Source organism: Balaenoptera musculus, chromosome 11 (genome assembly GCF_009873245.2).
Source record: "Balaenoptera musculus isolate JJ_BM4_2016_0621 chromosome 11, mBalMus1.pri.v3, whole genome shotgun sequence".
NCBI classification, from domain to species: Eukaryota; Metazoa; Chordata; class Mammalia; order Artiodactyla; family Balaenopteridae; genus Balaenoptera; species Balaenoptera musculus.
In genome coordinates, this window is record NC_045795.1 from 20241600 (window position 1) to 20263429 (window position 21830).

Genomic DNA, 21830 nt, shown 5'->3' on the forward strand with positions numbered 1-21830 from the left:
CTTATGGAGTTAGCATATACAATTGCTGAATATGGCTGGGCCAGTGTAGACCACCGCAGGCAACCCAGAAGACATCCAAATCCCCCGGAGAATTCTTAGTTCTGACTTTTAGAGCAACATTGTCTTAAGTCCTGGAATTCGCACCACCTCATTAATTCAGTTATGGCTGAAATCAGGGATTGCAATTTAAATACCCACAGGGCTAGGAAGGTGACATAAACAAGTGTGAGCTGGGTGTAAGTAGGGAGCCCATTCTTTTTTTTTTTTGTCAGATACTCTGTAGGCCAAACAAAACATGCCTCCAGGCAGAGGGCTTTCAGTCTCTGGTTTAAATAGACAGTGAGTGGATTGGCTTGGGTTCACCACACAGCTTACGGTAATGAAAGGGTCACACACACTTGACTTTTTTTTTTTTTAAATTTTAAGTGTGTTTTTGATTGGATCTTATAAGACAAAGCTAAGAGTGAGGATCAAAAAGATCTCGGATAAGCCAATAGGGGCAATGTTGTGCAGGAGGTGAAAACACAAAATCTGCAACCGGCCTGTCCGGTTCCTGTTCAGCTACGTTCTGTGTGACCTTGGTTGAATCACTTAACCTTTTCGTTTCTTACTTGAGAAGTAGGAATAACAATACCTAATATAATAATACCTAAGTATTGGGTTACTGGGAGGATTAAATGAGTAAATATATGTAAAAAGCTTAAATAGTGGTTAAGTATTCAATAAATGTCAGTCATTATTGATCTTGGCTGGGTTTTATTTTGCATTTACTACTTCTAGTAATTTAGTACTAGTATTCCTCTACTAGTATTTTAAGACGTCATTTTACCTTGCATAGAAATAAAATGGGTCAAGGGATAGTGTTGCCATACTGAAGCGCAGACATTTTTGTGTAGTATTTTTATTTCTTTCTTCCCATCCTCCACTGCAAAAGAGCTGGCATCTGCCACATCTGCCACAGCTTCCCTTAGAAGAGAGGTGGCTGATATTCAGCATTAAGACACACGCTCTTCATGTTTGACTCCAAAGGTCCAGAACCTTCAGGTCCCATTCATCAGTGTCTTTTGGCCAGAAGTTTCCAAATGAGGCACTTTGTGTTTGTGCGGTGGGTCCCTCCCCTGATGGTTCTCCATGAAGTGGGTCCCAGCGAGCCGCAGCAGCTCTGACAACACTGTGTGAGCGCTGCCTGGTGTTCCCTCCACAGCCTCTGCAGTCCTTGTCCCTGGCTGACTCGAAACTCAAGACCGAGGTCACCATCATCATCAACGCCCTGGGAAGCAACACCTCCCTGACCACAGTGGACATCAGTGGGAATGGCATGGGGGACATGGGGGCAAAGATGCTGGCCAAAGCGCTGCAGATCAACACCAAGCTCAGGTACGCAGGCCGGGCCCTCGGCCCCGAGGAGTGGATGCTGGTTCAAAGGAAGGTCTGGAAGAGGGTCTGACCCAGCAACCGCTGGGGGGCCGGCTGTGTTCGCGTGAGGCCTCAGTTTCCCAGGCGACCAGCTGGGGAGCAGAAGCGACAGCTTCAAGTCTTTTGTCAAAATATGGATGAGGGCGTTCCCAAATTTAGACACAGTCATTCCTTCAAACTGCTGTCTTAAAGGTTTCCGCTAGGAGGCAAACCCGACTGAGAACCATTGCAGTTTCCCATTTCACAGCAGCATTGCCAGCTGACTGATGTGTCGGGAAAGGCAGGGAGCAGCAGAGGAGGGGTTTGGGGGCAGAGCTCGGAAGACTGGAGGAATAACACGAGGGGCTTCCCTGTACTTGGTTGTGAGCCCAGCGTCTTATCTTCCCTTCCCACTCCTGCGACATAAAGACCTAAAACCCAAGGGATCCATGAAGTCCTCTGGGTCGAAGGCAAGTTTGTACTGGATGCGAACTCTTCTTTTCAGTGGTTTTCATCCGTAGTGCTTCCCAAGCATGGCTTTTCTTAAGGATGAGCTATGCAGTAACCACTTCTCTTAGGGACTAGTTATCTGGTCACCATGTTACCATCCATCGTTCAGAGAGATCCAGTTGCTACCTAGCCCAGCAGTCTGGTGAAGGAAGAGTTAATAATTCACACTGCTCCTCAAGGGCTTTTTCTGGCTGTTTCCCTTGCTTCCCAGTGTAAGGCAGAGCATGAACCTTCTGTCTAAACAGAAGGCAAAAGCCAAAATCAGCAGTTTCTTTGAAGGTCAGTGTGTACGTGAAGAAGGTCGTTGAGGTTAAGAAGAGAAAGCAATTAGAGGTTGTGATCCTGGGAGCGTTCAGACAAATAAAAGCCATTTCATGTGTCGGGTGAATTGACAAATCCTAAAATACTTCTGAAGTATTCACATTCTGAAAGGAAAGTAATACTTTTCTTCCAAAAGAGATTTTGTATTTAAAAAGTAAACCACCTCCTAGGGTAACTGAGGTTTATCATCAGAGTGAACTCAGTTGCTGGGATTGCTGATCATATCATGTCAGGGCAATGATGAAATGTCAGAAAATATGACCACTTTGTCCCTCTAGTTGTTTAGAATAGAAAAAAGTCTCAGTATCTGGAATTCTTTATGTTGGACATGAGACTGTTTAGCCTCTTGTATAAATAGCTTCAGCCTCAGACTTGAATACTAGAATGCTGTTTGGAGAATATGTTGGGAGAATATCAGGGAAATCAGGTTTTAGGGCTTTCTGGCTAGCAAAGCATTAGGTGACTTAATGGTAAGTTAATGTGTGTGCTGTTGCTTTTAAGTATGGTTTTTTTCATAGTACTTGAGCAGAGAATGGCTTTGGAATCTAATGTTGGGGGAAATGCTCATCCTTGCTTTGTTTGAAACAAAGCTGAACATTATTCCTTGCTCGTTGTACTAAAATACCTAGATGGTGTTGCCTGTAAGAGATTTATCTGCAATGGGAGAATCATTTCCTCCATTCTTAAGTATCTGATCATTTATGTGATTTGGTTTCCAAACAGGACTGTTATATGGGACAAGAACAACATTACTGCCCAAGGCTTTCAAGATATAGCTGTTGCTATGGAAAAGTAAGTTTTACTTAGGACTTCTTTCTAGAAAAATAGAAAAGAACCAATGGTGTTTGTGTCTCTGTGGGGTAATACAAGTAGCAATAGATTGGGAATCAGAAGGTCTGGGTCTGATTAGTCTCCTGCTAACCAGCCATGGGACCTGGGAAGACGTTGACTTTCCTGTGGTGTGAGTTTCTTCATCTATAAAATGAGAGCAGAGATGCTTATTCCGCCGAACACACAAGATCATGGTTGCAGGGGGGTGGGGTGGAGGGGGCTACACAGCGGTCACCTTGCTTCTTTCTCCTTGTGGTTTTAAATCTCCTTCCACTGGATCTCACTTTTTTTGCCCAGGATGACAACTCTGAATCCAGTGGTGAGAAGAAAGCTGAGGTCCAGAAAATAAAAATGAAATTGATGAAATGGCAAGGCTAGGGCTCACTGGTCTCATTTCTGTAAAAGGCTTTTTTTTATTACCTTCGTAACTAAAGTCTGCAACTATTATTTATTGTCAAATTTACTTTCCTAGTAAACTAAATGGGGAAAGAAGAATACAAACGTGGCTGAAAAAAATGCTAGAAATCTGGTTCTTTCTGAGCTTTTCAATCCTCATAGTGTATTCTAATGGTAGGAATGATCAAAGCAGATTTATAGCATTAAAAACGAGTGGTTACAAAATGTAGGAGGGAAATTAGGGGCCAGTAGCATAGAAGTTGGGCCTCTTAGGAGGGGGAGGGGGTGCTCCTTATTTTGTGTTTTCCTCCATTCACGGCCCCTCAGGTGGAGCTGTCATGCCCAACATGGTGACCTGGATAAAAGCCTAGACCTGGAATTAGGAGCCCTCCATTCAGTCCCCAGCTCTGTCACCAATAAGCCTGTGATCTTGAGCCTATGATCATTTCACCTCATTGATGAATTTTTCTTTTATAAAGTGAGAAATCACAGTAAATTATCTCTAAGTGGCTTCAGTTCTAAATCCCATGGTTCTCCTTTAGCCAGGAAGTCAAAATTGCTGCCACCACCGCCATCACTAAACATCACTAAACAAGACAGCTTATACCATCAGTCATCATGGCCACCTCTCCCGGGAGCCTTCTGTGACTGCAGAACCTCCTGTAATTACACCTATTGCACACAAAACCTTTGAATGGAAACATACATTTACAGATTGCTGCATTTGGGTGCTGACAGCACAGCTGCCACTCTAATGACGTTGCAGACTGCCAGCCCAGGCGGGTCTTTGTGAGAAGCCAAGAGGACGCACCCCCAACCCTCCACGTTTCCAGACTGAAAGCAGAACTCCCTGATCACAGTCTGTTATGTACTCTGTGCTCCAAGATGCCAATGGTGTGAAATCACATTTGGTTTAGATAAACCACGCTGGTCTGAAGCATGATGAAAAGTGGATGAGGGAAAAGAAAATCTCCAGGGCTGCAGAAAGAGACGTATTATCTCTTAGTTTCAGTTGGCTGGTTCCTCTTCAGTCAAACAAAAGCAATTTTGCTCAAACAAAGCTAAGGTAAAAATTGAAGTTATAGAAATAACAGCCTTGTCTTTGCTGATTATTTTACTTTCAGCCACCTTGTCAGTTGGACTGGATGAAGAACAGTTGTTGTTGTTTTTTTCCCCATTAGGTAACCATCCAGATTGGCTGCTTTTATTAAGATGACTGTTTATTTTCTTTATTATTTCTTCATTATTAGTACCTGTTTTAGGAATTAGCTGTTAATTTATTCTTCCAGTAGAAGCCATCTGACTATCCATAAGAGCCACACCGTGAGTGCTGCTTGTTGTTTAGAGACCTGAAACAAGCCAGCTGTGGGATGCCTAGGTACCAGTTGCCGACACGTGGCCCACAAGGTCATCCTTCCTGAGTGTCTTGTTGTAGAAACAGATGCATTCTGGTTGGGAGAGAGGAGGCATCTCCAGGGCTAGAGTTTGTGGTAGGGGAGCAGGTGTGAGTGTTCATCCAGACACATAGCACTTTGTAGCAAGTTCAGGAGCAGAGGTCAGAGTGCAGATTTAGAGTTCTCACGCAAAAATGACTCACCCTTGCATTCTTGTGTCTAATCAGCCAGGCAACAGCCGTGTGAGGTATTAAATAGACCCAGAGTTCCACAGTTGCTTTACTTGGTGTCTAGAGCCTGGGGCACTCGGGCTGATTTGGGGTGCCAACTGCCAGAACCTGCAGAGGTCAGGGTGTTGAGCCAGCAGGAAGGTTTTCTAAAGACAGTCACTGGTCTCGGACTTGGTTATTTAAAGGAGCCCAGAGCCTGAACAGACTGTTTTTGGGGATGCTCACATCCTTGGCTTGGAGAGCAAATGTTTTGGTTCTATTTTGGGTTTTTCCTCTACCGTTCTGGGTCTGTCTGTCACGTTGTCACTGTGGTAATCAAGTTACCTTCAGATCTGTTGGTGACTAAAATCCAAGTAGCAAGTTGATGCTGGACTTTTTTCCTAGCCTTTCTCTCAGGCCATCTCTCCAGTTCCAATTTGAAAATCCTGTCCTTGCTGTAATTGAAAACTGAAAGCAAAACAACAAAACCAGATTGCTTCAAGTTGTGTAGGTTTTGTAGACAGCGTGAATTGACGAGGTCACTTGTGGTGTCACACAGGTGGTAGGAAAGAAGGCTGACCTGCAGTCGAGGGGCCTAAGATGGTCCGGTAGTTTAGAATTTCCTAAGACACTCTGGCAACTCTCTTTTCGGATTTTAAAAAAGAGTGCTGAATTAAGATAATAGGAAGTTATTTTCAAATAAACATACCATTTTCTCCTTTTTCTAGGAACTACACGTTGAGATTTATGCCAATTCCTATGTATGATGCTTCTCAAGCCTTAAAAACAAACCCTGAAAAAACAGAAGAGGCTCTGCAGAAGGTATTGAAGGATCAGTAACTTAATTATAATAAATTCACATTCGAGTGGAATTGTGTGGATAATACATTCTGAACATACGAACAGTGCTTTGTATTTTATAAAGCTTTTTTCACATTAGCTTGTATTCTTATGATCACGACTGGCATAATGCATGACTGGGGGAGGAATAAAATAAAGACTAAAACTTGTCATGAAATTTAAGTGGAGTAAAATAACATTCTTACAGCATCAACATGCCAGACTTAGGCATGGATAACTCCCTCTTCGTCCATTGGAGAATGCGTACAAGTGAATGACAACTAACACAACCTTCATCCCCTTCATCCTCAACAGCTAGAGCCTTCCCTTCCTTCTTCATCGAGAAATTTAGGGTATTACTGAGATCTCGTTTTACCACCTTTGTCTATAAATGTGTCTGAATCCACACCCATGCCCACCTCCTTTCTGGCAACCCCAGAGGATGATGGGTACCTTCCCCTTCAAAGCCCAGCCATCTTCAGTGCCTTTAACCCCAACATCTCTGCCCTGTGCTGGAAACTTGCCCTGTGAGTCATTCCCTCGCTCTTTCATATCTTCATCCTTCTTGTTCTATGGTTATGGCTACCTTTTTCTCTACTTTTAGATGTGCTCAAATATTTCCCATTTGAGGAAGCCTACTCCACCTTTATTATGGTGTTATTTGGGAAATCTTCTAAATCTTTCTTCCCTCTTTGTTCTTTCATCTGGTGGTATCACCCTCTGTCCAATCTCCTAAGCTTGACTTTTTTCCCTCTATATCTTCTGTAGCCAGTCAGTCACCAAGTTTACTGATTCTAGTGCATAAATCTCTTCATTAACTCTCCTTCCCTCTATTCCTATAACAGATGCCTTTATTCAAACCTCATCCTCTCTCACCAGGATGATTACATCCTCTTGTCTGTTTTCCATGCTGCAGTCAAAAATAGCCATCTTCCTTCATGGTGAAGTTGATCAGACTAAAACCTTCAATCCATTGCTCCTGGTGGCTTTTAGGATAAAGCCTAATCTCCTTAACTTATCATGAATTTCTGCCCAGGATCTGCCTCCTATTCACTGCCAATTTCATCTCTTGCCAACCCTTAGTCTTTGTTTTGCTCTACCTCAGGGAACTTGTTAGAAATGCAATTTCTTGGGCCTCAGAAACTGGGGTGGGACTTATACATCTGTGTTTTTCTGAGTTGTCCTGGTGATTGTAACATTTGAGAATCACTGCTCGAATCTAGATGATACTCGTGCTTTCCCCACTATTGTGCATATCTGTTGAGATTGAAATCAAGGGTCAGTTCATCCACGAAGACTTCTCGGAGTCCCTTTTCCCTGCTAGGTAGGTGGTCTCAGAATTTCCTGTAGTTCTGTCTGTCACTAGCCTTGTGACATTGTTTTAAGTTACCTGCCTCTATTTTTTGTTTTTGTTTTTTTTTCCTCCCAGCGACTGTGAGCTCTTTGAAGGCAGAGCCTATACTTTTCATCTTGTTTTATTCTCAGAAGCTAGTGCAGTACCTGGCATGCATGCTTGGATGGCTGTTCTTTAGACATTCAGTGAATTAAAGAGAGTAAGGTTGGGAGTGGAGGGGAGAGGAAGCTGTGGTGTAGCAAAAGAAACCATCTAAGGTTTGGATTCAGAAGATCTGACTAAATCAAACTCTTCCCAGCATTGTAAGTTCAGTATGTATTTAATTTTTCTGAACTTTAGTTTCTCCATCTACATAAAAAATAAAGCTACACGATAACTGTATTTAGCTGACACTTAGCATATAGTTTATACTGGCTGCCTGACACTATTTTAAATGATTTACATAAATTAACATCTGTCATCTTTAAAATAAACCCATGAGGTAGGTTCTATTATATGCTCATTTTACAGATAAGAAAACTGAAGGACAGAGTGATTAAGTAATTTGCCTAAGGTGTCCATGAGGATCAAATGAGGTGGTATATGTGAAAAGCAGTTTGTAGACCATAAAGCAACATACAAATGTTCGATATCTTTACACTTTCCTGAAGGATATTAGTCAGCTTATAACAAAAGACATATTCTACAGAAACAAGGTTTCTGGTTTCAGATTAGACATGTAAAGACTTTGGAAGTCATCATTCCCATCCTCACAAGAAGAAAAAAAAGGCTTAACAAACAGAAAATCAGTGACTTTTCTTAGGTCTGCCAGAGAGTTGAGGTTACAAGGCAAACTGTCACCCTGGAAACTGGAGAGATGGTAATACAGAGAATCACAGAGAATCAAAGCTGAGATCAGCTTACCAGGGGCAGAAGCTAATGGAGCTGGTAACTCAGAGGAATGCTTAAACAGTAATTGCTGAATTGCTGGAGGCTTAGTGTGGACTAGTTTAAGAGCTTAAAAAAAAAAAAAAAAGAAGAAGCTAAATACTCCTAGGTGCTTAGTCTTAGGGAGGCCCTGACCTTTGCATGGGTTTTAGTTACAAGAACCCCAGGTTATCACAGTGAAGATTGCAGGAGGATAATTCACTCATGTTTCTGGCAGGGGGAAGGGAAAAAGTAACCATTTTGAAATACACTCAGAGCATGCTGTTCTCCATAACAAAGGCCTACCCTCAAGAGAAACTATTCTACCAGAGCCTTATCTGACCTAGTAGAAGACAATTAGACCACTGCAGCCCCTTCCAGCCTTCCTGTTTCACATAAGGGAGGAAAAAAAAAAAAGGCCAAGAAACACTTCTGAAGGTCACAGTCCAGGGACTCAGGCCTGGTTAAAAAAAAAAAAAAGCCTAAATTTAATCATAAGATTATAGAATGCTTCCCCTCCCTATTATACTTACATCACATATCAATTATAATAACACTGAATTACAACTAAGCAAAGCTGTAAGACACTTTATTTAAGGAGGCATTTCTAGGGAAACCCCAAAACAGCAGGGGAGACATAAACAAGGTCAATAGAAGAAATTAACTGGCATATACAGTTAGAGCAGACATTCAACACACCTCAGCTTCTAGCCAGAGGAACATAAAAGCCTCACATTAAAAGACTGATTACCTCAGTTATTACTAGCTACATCATATCTGGCTTTCAACAAAAAATTACAAGGCAAGCTAAAAGACAAGAAAAAACACAGTATGAAGAGACAAAGCGAACATCAGAACCAGACTCAGATATGACACAGATTTTAGAATTATCAGACAGGTAATTTAAAATAACTATGATCAAATATGTTAAGGGCTCTAATGGAAAAAGTAAAAAAAAAAAAAAAAGCAAGAACAGATAGGTAATAAAAGCAGAGAGACAGGAACTCTAAGAAAAAATTGAAATGCTAGAGATCAAAAATGCTGTAACAAGCAAAAAAATGCCTTTTATGAGTTCATCAGTGGACTGGACACAGCTGAGGAAAGAATCATTGAGCCTGAAGATATGTCAGTAGAAACTTCCCAGACTGAAATGCAAAGAGGAGAAAAAGAATAGGGGGAAAAAAGAACAGAAGATCCCAAAACTATGGGACAATTACAAAACATTGAACATCCTGGTAATGGGAATACCAGAAGGAGAAGAAAGAGAAAAGAACAGAAGAAATGTCTGAAGTAATAATGACTTACAATTTTCTAAAATTAATGACAGACACCAAACCACAGATCCAGGGATCTCAGAGAACACCAAGCAGGATAAATACCGCCCCCCCCCCCCAAAAAAAATTGATGTGTAGGCATATCATATTCAAACTGCAGAAAACCAAAGACAAAGAGAAAATCTTGAAGGAAGCCAGAGGAAAAATATACCTTACATATTGAGAAATAAGGGTAAGAATTATATCAGACTTTGAGTCACAAAGCATGCAAGCAAGAAGAAAGTGGAGTGAAATATTTAAAGTGTTGAAAAAAACCCAAAAAAACCCAGCAGCCTAGAAATCTGTATCTAGCAATATTTTCCTTCAAAAATAAAGAAGAAATACTTTCTAAGACAGCAGTGTTACAAGGGGTGAAAGGGAGAAATTAGTGATACTCCCTTATAATGTACCTGTACCTGCACTATTTGTGAAACGGTATACAGTTGGCCCGTGGACAGCACGGGGCTTAATCTGAGTATACCTTATAGTTGGCCCTTCTTGTCTGCATCCATGGATTCAACCAACCATGGACCATGTATGCTGTAGTATTTACTACTGAAAAATATCCACTTATAAGCAGACCTGTGCAGTTCAAACCTGTTTGTTCAAGGGACAACTGCAGTGTTATTTGAAAGAGGAGTTGGATGAATTGTAAATGTATATTGCAGACACTAGGGAAACCACTAAAATATTTATAAAGAAGTATACTTAATATTCTAAGAAAGGAGAGAAAAGTGCAATCATATACAATACTTAAAACCAGAGAAGGCAGAAAAAGAGAGGAGGATAAAAGAAGAAACAAAGAACAAATGCAGAATATGCAAATATATTAATTATAAAAGTTGTGTTTTTTTAAAATGAAAATCGGTGACTTTAAATCTCATATTTATTGTTTTTTTCCCCCTATAGTATTTAACTATGCTCTCTTATATGTTCAAGTTTTCATTTTAACAGAACTGTCCTCTGGAAGAATTATGGCTCTTTAATTTTACTCTACTGAAAAACAATATTGTGATTCTATACTCAAATCTTTAGTTTTTTTAAAATATAGATTCCTTTAATTAAAACACAGCACAGCATTTTTTTGCCTTCTGTGCTGCTGCTCTTTTCAGCAATGAGACTGAAAGATGTCTGACTGACTGTAGACTGTCTCCCAGGTCACTGCTGCCCAGGGGTACTGGCAAATGTGATTAATGACACTTTTGGCTCTTCCTCTTTCCTTTAGACCTGAGTCAGGCACCTTGTCCTGTCCTGGTTCTCTGTCTTGGTCTCTAATAGTGCACAGAAGGAAAGTTTACCTTGTAAACTTTCCAGATGCAAATACTTTCAGCAGTGATGTGTACCTGACCGTTATTAAAGACACTTCAGCATTGTTTTTCTTCCTTCCCCTTGCACTAGCTTTTAGAAATGAGCTTTGAATATTATTTTTTTTTTCTAAAATATTTCCTCTAGGCTCAGTCTGTGAAGCACTGTTGGTGCACCTGGGGAAGGCCTGGAAGCACGTGGGCCAGCCTTGGGTGCACTGCCTGTGTGTGAGCTGAGCCTCCTGAATAAACAAGCTGCTCTCAGAACTGGCCCATGGCCAGGGCTTAATGAGGCCAAATGTAGAAGAACAAAACAAAATCACCCAAAGCTGGGTGGCAGTGTGTGCCTGTCATATTTCAGGCAGAATCTTTTTTAGCAAAGACATTCTATCTTGATGGTAATGTCACCTTGGAAAGAGATGACTTCTTGGGAAGCAGCAAGAGAAAATTAATGTAATATAATGTCATAGTATTAATGTGTCACTTTAATGATGCTTCATTTCAGGGGTCTTTTTGTTTTTATAATATCTTCATTTATGTTTAGTAGAATGGTACGTTTTGTTCTGCTTTATGGTTTCCAAGGATGATAATAATTATAGCCTGTATTTTAATTGTTCCTAATTGGTATTAAGTAGTAGTCATTTTAGCATATGTAAAATGAAAATGAAAATGTAATAATCCTGAAAGCCTCACAGTTACTAGAAATTCTTAACCAGGGAACTGTAGTGACAAATTAGAAGCCAAATGGTTAAGTTGCATTATGAAAACAAATAAAAACAACAACTGAAAAAAAATAGATGGCATACTTAATCATCTCAAATCATTCTTTAAAAAAACACATTAATAGGTATTCATTATAATCAATAGTTTACATTTTTCAATGTATTATATATCCATTGTATATTATTCTTCAATACTTTATTTCAATCTAGTTATCATTTGTATGTTTGAATTTTTCGTAATACATTGTCTATGTATAAAAATATAGATTGTCAAGCAACTTCAAGATTTCTCATTTTCTGTAGAAATCCATTTTCTTATTTTTGGTAATTTTGCTAAAACCATTCCTGTTTTTGAGAAAACATGTAAACCTGGTGGATTAAGGAAATTGGTATATGGTTTTGAGTTGTACCAGCCTGTGTCTTTCCAATTTTGTACCTATTTTCTCCTTTTTTCCCTTAAAATAAAGAATTTTCTGAGTGCTGGTGGATAAGGCCAAGAGGTTCAGAAAGGACCATCCATACACTATAGGGGTATTTATTTAGCTTCTGAACTGTTTAGTGGTTAAAAATTTGTGAGAGAGAAAGATTGTGATTGTGTACAGGAAAGTGATGAGAAGTCACTAAAAGGGGTCTCTAACCCTGCAGGCAATTAAACACTTGCTCATCTTTGTCAACTACTGAGTGACATAAAAATTACCCTGGTTACCTGCGAGTGAAATTTCTAACTAAAAACACCCATAATGCATCACGACAATAGCCAGTTTTCCCATCTCATACGTTTTGTGGGGTCAAGGATGTGTGTGTGGCAGGATGTGTGAATTAGTTGCTTGGGTCTTCAGTTTAGCAGCTGGCTGTTGCACTTATGACTTTACCTCTCTGCTGAGTCGAAATGTGTTCTTGAGAGAGACTGTGCTTAATTTCCAGATAGAAAACTATTGCTCCGGAATCACGAGACTAGAAAATACCTTCAAGAGCAGGCCTACCGCCTACAGCAGGGCATTGTCACCAGGCACCACGCAGCAGGTAAGAAGGTGCCAGTCTTCTCCAGTGACAGTTCCTCCTCTTACGCATGCTGAACTGACCCTTTTAAGAGCCAGGGACCAAGGATTTTTGTCGTTTGTAATCATTCCAATGGGGCAGTAAGAACCTGTTTCTGAAATGACAACAAATGTTAAGTAGAGTTTGGGGGAGTTAATTCTAATGCTACATATGCACTTTTCATTGTTGATGATTTTGTGCCTTTTAAGATTGTCAGTACGGGTGTATCTTAGATTTTAGATCCAACTATTAGGAACCCTGGATTACAGATGATAAAAGTCTGAGGGTAATCAATATTTGCTACTTTGGAGACATCCTATTCCTTTTCTTCTACTTCCCTCTCACTTCTATGAGTAGGAAACAAATTCCCAGATTCTTCTGAATAGTTAAGAATTTGTTGAATATTAATTAACACAAGTGCTGAAGAGACACTAAACTGTTTTTTTACTTCATTCCTCTTCTCTCTACCCACTTTAGAATAAAAAAAGTATGGAATGTTTTCCTCCAAAAATATTAACCAAAACCAAGGATCATAAGATATTTGAGGAAACCTATAGGATGTCAAAGAAAAGAAGAAGATAAACCAAAAGAACTGAGCTCAGATAATTCAGAGTACAGCAGAGGACTTTAAAAAAATATTGTAATTAGTAAGTTCAGAAAGGAATTGAGACAATATTATATCATAAAATAGGAATGAGCTGCTATGAAAAGAATAATCAGAGAATAAGAAACAATGCTTAAACAGTTGAAAATATGAAAACTGTAATATAGACTTAATTAACCAATAGGGCACAAATTAAGCTGTTTCTCTGGTAGAAAACAAGAGAAATCTTAAAACATGCAGTAAAAGACAGATAAAAAATATGAGAGAAAAGTAAGTCAGAATCATGAAGAGATTAAAAGTGACCAATAGCCTTCTAATAGGAATGTCGAAATTTAAAAAGAGACATAATAGAAAAAGTTAAAAAAGAGAAAATAATAGAAAAGCATTTCATATGAATCTTGGAGTTGATATGACCTACTGAAATTGATATGGATGAATGGGTGAAGGCCCACACCTGGTCAGAACACTGAGAATAAAGAAAAAAACATCTTAAAGAGTTCCAGACAGAATAAAAAGGCTATCTTACAAGGGAACTGGAACCAATTCTTAGCATCAATCTCAATTACTAGAAACAAATGAGGTTCAGAGGGGAATTTGTTTTGGACCAAGGATTCTATATCTAGTCATTTTATCAAACAGATGCGAGGGCAGACTAAAACTGTCCTCGCACATGGACCCAGAAATTTTACCCCCAATATTCCATACGAAAAAAGGCTTTTTGAGGAAATTCTCCAGCGTAACAAAGAAAAATAAGAAAGTATACAGTATGAGGTATAAGTAAGAAACGAAATCATAGAAGTTATAAGAGCTGAAAGAAAGCTTTAAAAAGTTGCCACTTTGGGAAAATCTGCTTTGAGCTGCAGAATTAAAAGGTACAGGATTACATTTCTTTCTCTATGAATCCCATAATCATAATTCTGTACCTGCATTTATAGTAGATTTAAATTTTATTATCACTTAGACAGGAAGGGAACACCTAATTATTGGCTATACTAAAAAATGCACATGTCGGAAATTTTAATGTAAAAGTAATGAAACTAATTAAAATTAGGAGTTGAAGAGGGAGAAGGTGAGTGGTAGTATAAGTATACTAAATTTTTACTTGTTTCATGGAATAATCCTCTATTCTATAATTCATAAAATCAAAAATACAAGATGTAAATCTACTATTAAATTTAAAATGGAAGCCACCAAAAGGATTAAAACAGAGGGTTTTCAAAAATGTTTATTTCAGCAGATTGAGAGGAACTGACTGGTAGGGAAAGTTTTGTCATTTGAGACCATTTTGTATGGTTTGTTCTATTTTCTTACCTTGGGTAGATGTCATTTTAATTTTTTGTGGTGTCTTTGGTTTTGGTATCAAAACCAAATGAGGGTAACGCTCATCTCATAGAATGACTTTGGAAGCGTTTCTTCCTCTTCAATTTTTTGGTATACTTTGAGAAGGATAAGTGTTAAGTCTTCTCTCAGTGTTTGGTAGAATTCACCTGTGAAGCCATCTGGTCCTGGACTTTTGTTTGTTGGGAGTTTTTTTTTTTATTGCCAATTTAATTTCATTACTGGTAATTGGTCTGTTCATGTTTTTTATTTCTTACTGATTCAGTCGTGGGAGATTGTATGTTTCTAGGAATTTATTTCTTCTAGGTTGTCCATTTTATTGGGGTATATTTGTTTGTAGTAATCTCTTATCGTTTGTATTTCTGTGATGTCACTTGTAACTTCTCTTTCATTTCTGATTTATTTATTTGAGCCCTCTCTTTTTTCTTGATTAGTCTGGCTAAAGGTTTATCAGTTTTGTTGATATTTTCAAAGAACCAGCTCTTAGTTTCATTAATATTGTCTATTTTTTTTTTTTAGTCTCTATTTCTTTTATTTCCTCTCTGATCTTTAGGATTTCTTTCCTTCTACTAACTTTGGTTTTGTTTGTTCTCCTTTTTCTAGTTCCTTTAGGTGCAAAGTTAGGTTATTTATTTGAGATTGTTCCTGTTTCCCAGGATAGGCTTGTATTGCTATAAACGTCCCTCTTAGAACTGCTTTTGCTGCGTCCCATAGATTTTGGATCGTTGTGTTTCCATTTTCATTTGTCTACAGGTGTTTTTTGATTTCCTCTTTGACTTCTTCAGTGATCCATTGGTTGTTTAGTTGCATATTGTTTAGCCTCCACATGTTTGTGGTTTTGCACTTTTTTTCTTGTTGTTGATTTCTAGTCTTATACTGGTCAGAAAAGATGCTTGATATGATTTCAATCTTCTTAAATATATTGAGAATTGTTTTGTGGCCCAGCATGTGATCTATCCTGGAGCACATTCCATGTGCTCTTGAAAAGAATATGTATTTTACTGCTTTGGGATGGAGTGTCATTTTAATTTTTTGTTGTTCCTTTTTCTTAAAAGGGAATGAGGGAAAGATGTCCATAATAAATGAGTTGTGTGTAATCTTTTAAGTAGGTAAAATTATATGGATGACTGCATAGATATGCATAGAGATTTGTGAAAGAGTGTTCACCAAAATGTTAATGATGGTTCTCTCAGGTGCTGTGATTAGGTGATTTTTATTCTCTTATACTTCACAGTATTGTTTGAATGCTTTACAGTAAGCATGTATTATTTATATAAGAAAAAGTAAAGCGATATGTGTTGAGAAAAAGAAAAACAGTAATTATGAATATTAGTGAAGTAACAGGGAGTTTTGAGAAGGAAAACATTATTTTGACCTTACCAGTGCCTTAAAAAATCTCAATTTTTTTCCTGCAAGAGACTAATATTAGCCTTTAGTACTTTATGCTTTACTGTTATTTCCTGGTTTTAGTGTTTAACATTAAAAGCAATGAGAGTGCTAAAATCTTACATTGAACCTTTGCCTTGGGTTCCTTTATGAGCTACCATAATGCAGGCTTTTCTTGATACAATATCCTTTTAACTTTTTTCCTCATTTACAGGGGTTTTGCTCATCCAAAAAAATTACTGCCCCAACCTTTAATGCTAATTCTTAAAAGTAAGTTTTGTCTTCTCAATCAAGAGGAAATTATACACAGGAGGCATATACAGATGTTTCATTCTGCATGGGTGACATCATTCTGAATTATTTGAGTCATTATGTAGTAGGTATACTGCCACCTTTTCGCTTTGGGGATTTCTTAGGACATGATGATTAGCAGTTTTCAGACTTTAATTGTTTCAGTCACCTTAGGAGAGATTCATCTCCTTCTTATTGAAACTTCTTATTGAAGTTTCCAGAAATAGGAACACAGAAAGAATAGACCCTCTGTTGACTACTTCTGCCAAACGCATAGCCAGTCATCATTCCTGGGTGACACTGAGGGATTAAAATATGTTTCAGTGAAACATTGAAGTCTCATAATTGTTCACATATTTGTTTTTGTCTCTAGTCTTTGTTTAGGAAAGACCTTCACATGACAACACTCCACTGCTGACCTTCACATGACTCAACATTCCACCTCTGCTTTTGATCTCTTCTTTTCCATCTTATAAACCCTCTTAATCAAGAGTTAGCTAACTTCTTCTATAAAACACCAAACAGTAAATAGGCTTTACCGCCTGTATGGTCTCTGTTGCAACTACTCAGCTGTGCTATTGTAGAGCAAAAGCAGCCATAGACAATATCTTCATGAATGAGATTAGCGTGGCTGTTCCAATAAAACTTTATTTACAAAGACAGGCCCAGAATTGACAACCTATGCTAAGTCTTCTCACCCTTAAAAGAAAAAACAAAACAATTTTATTGCCTAGACCTATTTACTTAGCACACTCTCTTTCCTTCCTTTCATGCGCAGATTTTTATACTTGCTTTCATGACTTCTTTGCTACCCACTCACTTTGCAACCTTTCAGAATGTGCCCTCTGTCCCAGTCTGTCTGCTGAGATGGCTCTCAATGGACCTGGTCACCGAGTCAGAGGCCTCTTCTCCCTGTTCATCTTTTGATGAAAAGAGGCCGTCCGTATGTGTAGTGGTCAGGAACTTGGGCTCTCAAGTCAGATGACCTGGATTTAAGTACAGGCTCTGCTATTCCCTCTTAGTGGGAAATGTTCGTCATTTACTAACCTCTTTAAGGCTTGATTTCATCTGTAAAAATGGGGGAAATGACTCAGAAGGTGCTGTGACAATTCAGTGAGGTAATGCATGCAAAGTACTTGGCTCCTCACTAGTAAACATTGTTTGTAGCTATATTTTTATTATTACGATTATTATTATTATAGACTGTTTTGTCTTTCTTAAGATGCACTTCTTGGTTCATCTGACAGTGTGCTGTTCTGAATATTTTTCTGCTGCTCTTTGTCTCCTTTCTACATAACTTTCTCTTTTTATCCCTCAAATGCAATCATTTTTCAGAGTTTTGTACTTAGTGCTATCTGATCTGCTTCTGCCATTTTAACTCTCTCATCTGTGGATGACTCCTGGATCTATCCCCTCAGTCACTGTTTCTTTCCAGAAAATCCTTTTTTTCAACTGCTTGTTCAGCATCTTCATCCAGATGGCCCTCTGAGATAGCATGGTCACTAAGACCAAACTCATCCCTTGGAACAACCGATTTTGCCATTTTTCTCAGTGACATCATCATTCACTGAGGATAGAACTCCTGGAGTCATCTTGGATGCCTCGTTTGCTTCATTCATCCAAGGTCACTATTTACTGCCCATTTACCTTCAAGGTGTCTTTTACAGCCATTCTTTTCTTTCCGTTTCTATTGCCTCTCCTCTTGTTAAGGCTTTGTATTAACTCCCTCCTATGTCTTCTTTTACAAGCACTGCAAGAACTAGTTTATTCATCTTCCATGTCTCCTTGTGCTTTTCACAGCCCTTTTCCTTTGTATCAGGGAAGCCGAGTCACTGTGAGTGTTATGGGGTAAGGAATTTTTAGATCTTCACAATTGTGGGAGAAGCTGGGGGAATAGATGCTCTATGCCTTGTACACGGTGTTTGAACTCCTTAGCCTGTGCCTAAGTCTTATACTATCTTGCCTCAACTCAGCATTCCAATCTGATCTCCCACAATAAAGTATCTCTGTTCCTAATCAGGAAATAGGAATCACAGGTGTCTGGATATGCCATTGCTTATGTTCATTCTTTGCTTTTAAAATTCCCTTCTCTTTTCTCAGTTTGTAGAAATCTTTCAGGACCCAGTCTAAAAGCTACCTTCAGCATCAGCTACATGTGATCCCTTCCTTGACTGAAATCCTTTAGAACTTTCTATCATTTATTTAGTCATTGAATAAACACTTATAAGGGTCTGTGATATGGCAGGCACTATTATAGGAGATGGAGCTTTGGCAGTGAATAAAATGTGCCTGTCTTTGTGGATATTACATTATGCAAACTTTATATCTTGTGTTATTGTTAATTGTGAATATTTCTTTCCACTTCTAGATTTTTACGTTGCTTGGTGGCAAAGGGTATGTCTTACTCAGGACTGTATCTCATTCAATGCAAGGTGTTGAGTATATTTCTTTTGAATTGAATAAAGAAATAGATGTGGAGGAAGATAAAATTTTCCACAAGTAAGCTATTTGCTGGGACTGAGAACAGTTGTAACAAGTTGCAAGCAATCAAAGATGGCATTTATTGCTAATGGTTCTAAGTTCTGCACTTGGGTTCTATAGCCCAGTATGTTTGGAAAAGCCTAAGTGGGCACCACCAAGTGAGATGTGAGTTGCTGTGTGATTTAGTTGCCAAAGAAGCCAATTTGACTTATACCACATTAATGAAAGTATACTTTCTACAGTAAGAAAGGTGATAGCCCCGTTCAGCTTACTGATCCACTCTTCCTCTGTTACAATATATTTTATTGAGGGGGGGCATGTTTTGTGACAGTCTTAGATGGAGGGAGAATTCAGAGAAGTGACCTGGGGTAGACAGGGGGAGGTGGCAGTCAGGGACCACACAATGGTGTCACAGTAGAATGGTAGAAGGAACTGGGAATGTTAAGCCTGAAGAAGAAAAGATTAGAGAAGAAAAGATAGTTGTGTTCAAACGTGGGCAAGACTGTCACATGGAAGAGAGCTTGTGACTGTTCAGAGTGCTCTCAAGGGGGAAGACATGTGACCTGTAGAAGAACATGGGAAGACAGATGAGGACTCAAAGAAGACCAAGTCCAAGTACATTTCCTTGGAAAGAACTGAGCTTCTCAAACTGTGGCAGTTAACAACTTTCCTGGGGTGCTTTAGAAAATGGAACACTAGGGGTTAGGGTAAAGTAGGGAGTTGAAAATCAAGAGCCCAAATGCAGTCATCTACCCTGAGGTCTTTCATGAGATAACCAAAGAGATGACAGTCTTTCAGACTGCAGTTTCCTTTGTTTTTATTTGTGTATCATAGGGACTTGAATATGAACTGAGAGTCAAAATCCTTGGTTTCCTGTTTTCCAAATTTCCAGTTGGTACTCTGTGTAATCATTCTGTGTCATCTTAAATAGTTTCACTTTTCTGGGCCTTGCGGTCTTTAGTTGCAAAGCATCTGAATGTGATCTATTGGGCTGTGCTGACCCTTAGCAAGTGTGTGTACAGAAGAATCTTTGAGACTTGTGAGATTTAATGTCTTATTTGAATCGAAGAACAAAATTTTTATGTTTCTTTTGGATGTGATTTTAAAAGTTCTACTTAAAGACCATTTTGCTGAGTTCATTTAGACCCTCTCTCCTTGGTGTATGCTTAATGGCACGCGCTTCAAGGGTCTCTGGTCTCTCATGATTATTAAAGATGATCAGTTTTATGGTGCCACATCCACATGCCTCTCAAATTAGTCTTTTGTGGCCTCAGATGTATATCAGTTCCTTCCTTAGTATGGGGTTCATTTTGTTTCTTGAAATTAGGTATTCATTCTTGGTGAGATATGAATTATTGATGACCATTTTTGTTTCAGGAAGCACAGATCAATACAATAGTTGGAAGAGCTGGAATTTATATCAATTAAGATTAAAAAAAACATAGTTCTCTTCAGGGTGCTGTGTAAATGCAGAAAATTAAGATGTGATCCCTGCCTACAAGCTTAGATTTTGGTCAGGGAGATGATTATTATATGAGAAGCATTATTCATGTAACTTCTTTTTCCTACGGGAGTTGCACGTAGTTCACTTATGTAGCCTCAGTACATTTTACAGTCATAAGAGCTGTTCTTTTTTTCTTTTTTTTTTACTTTGCATTTATTTTTTGTGTCATTTATTACCGGGCCATAAGTTTTTGTTTCTTCAGTTTCTTCTGGGATATCTTTTTCTTCTGTGCAACCTCCTCTTCTGGTTTAGGAACAATCTGTTCTTTTTCAGTGAGGATCATCTCAGTGTGGCAGGGAGAGCTCATGTATGGGTTGATCTGACCATGAGCTCTGTAAGTCCTGCACCCCATCCTGGGGGCTTTGTTCACCTGGATGTGCTCAATGACCAGAGAATTTACATCTAAGCCCTTAAGTTCAGCATTACTCTCTGCATTTTTGAGCATGTGCAGTAAAAATTCAGCACTCTTTTTTGGGCCACCAACCCTGCGTCCAGCCCCATTGTTTGGCCAGGGCACACCTACCAGCTCCACCATTGTAATGGCAGAATGGCACACATTGCTTCTTTAAAGTAACATCCTTCAGATACTTGGTGGCTTTTCGGATATGTGTACCCTTAATGGCCTGGGCAGTTTCACGAGTGTTCTTAAAGTGAACGTGAAGATTTGAACCTCTTGACTTGCATGATTTTGTGGGGTTTTCTGGGTCAGGTGAATAACGAACCATTTTTAGAGGTCATACGTTAACATTAGCATCACTGACCCTTTGTCAAGAGACTAAGTGCTTTGAGTGGTGTTATTTTACTGGGTTGTCTTCATCATACACTAGAAAAGAAGATGGAGTAGACGTTACGAACCTGATTTTTTAAAAGAGAAAGGCAGGAGAATTGGTGATGCTGCAGCAAGTAGACGCGGGCTCTATAATCAGACCTTCAGTTTGCTGAGCAGTGTAGTAAAGTTTCTACTATGGTGGAATTTACGGGGGAAGGAGGGCTGATTTTGGCTTCCTATAGCTGTTGTACCAAATAATTCAAAATAAATAGAGAAGTGTGAATTTAAATAAAAAAGATTGTTGCTGGATCGTCACCTCTGCCGAATGAATTATCAGGTAGGATAGGACTTGATATGTAGGGTCTCTGGGGAATAAATAATTTTTTTTTAAGACTAGACAACCTGCAGCTCTGATCAACGCATATATATGGAATCTAAAAAAAAAAAAAATTGGTACTGGTGAACCTAGTGGCAGGGCAGGAATAAAGATGTAGACATGGAGAATAGACTTGAGGACCTGGGGTGGAGGGGTGGGAAGCTGGGATGAAGTGAGAGAGTGGCATTGACATATATACGCTACCAAATGTAAAATGGGTGGCTAGTGGGAAGCAGCCGCATAGCACAGGGAGATTAGCTTTGCGATGACCTAGAGGGGTGGGATGGGGAGGATGGGAGGGCGGCTCAAGAGGGAGGGGATACGGGGACATGTGTATGCATATGGCTGATTCACTTTGTTGTACAACAGAAACTAACACAGTATTGTGAAGCAATTATACTCCAATAAAGATCTATTAAAAAAATATTGGAGAAACCTTTAAAACCACACTGTAGTTGTCTTTTTCTTCAGACGTCTTAGCTTTGTTCGTGTTTCTCTTTATACATACAAATAGAATAGAGCATAATCTTACCCTTCTGTACTAGTTT

The 21830-nt window shown here is 39.0% G+C and overlaps 1 protein-coding gene and 1 pseudogene across 10 annotated transcripts in view; one reads left to right on the plus strand and one right to left on the minus strand.

Annotated features, from left to right (window-relative positions):
- CARMIL1 (capping protein regulator and myosin 1 linker 1) overlaps window positions 1–21830 on the plus strand; it is a 316540-nt gene that overhangs the window by 215811 nt on the left and 78899 nt on the right. For 8 of the 10 annotated variants that reach the window (XM_036868161.1, XM_036868160.1, XM_036868158.1 and 5 more), the window contains 4 exons: window positions 1205–1377; window positions 2950–3018; window positions 5785–5878; window positions 12420–12518. In XM_036868161.1, the coding sequence (XP_036724056.1) occupies window positions 1205–1377; window positions 2950–3018; window positions 5785–5878; window positions 12420–12518 (435 nt within the window). Of the gene's footprint in view, window positions 1–1204; window positions 1378–2949; window positions 3019–5784; window positions 5893–12419; window positions 12519–21830 lie in introns of all 10 variants that reach the window. The other 2 variants (XM_036868162.1, XM_036868156.1) reach the window with 2 other exon arrangements.
- On the minus strand, window positions 20310–20862 carry LOC118903284 (annotated as a pseudogene).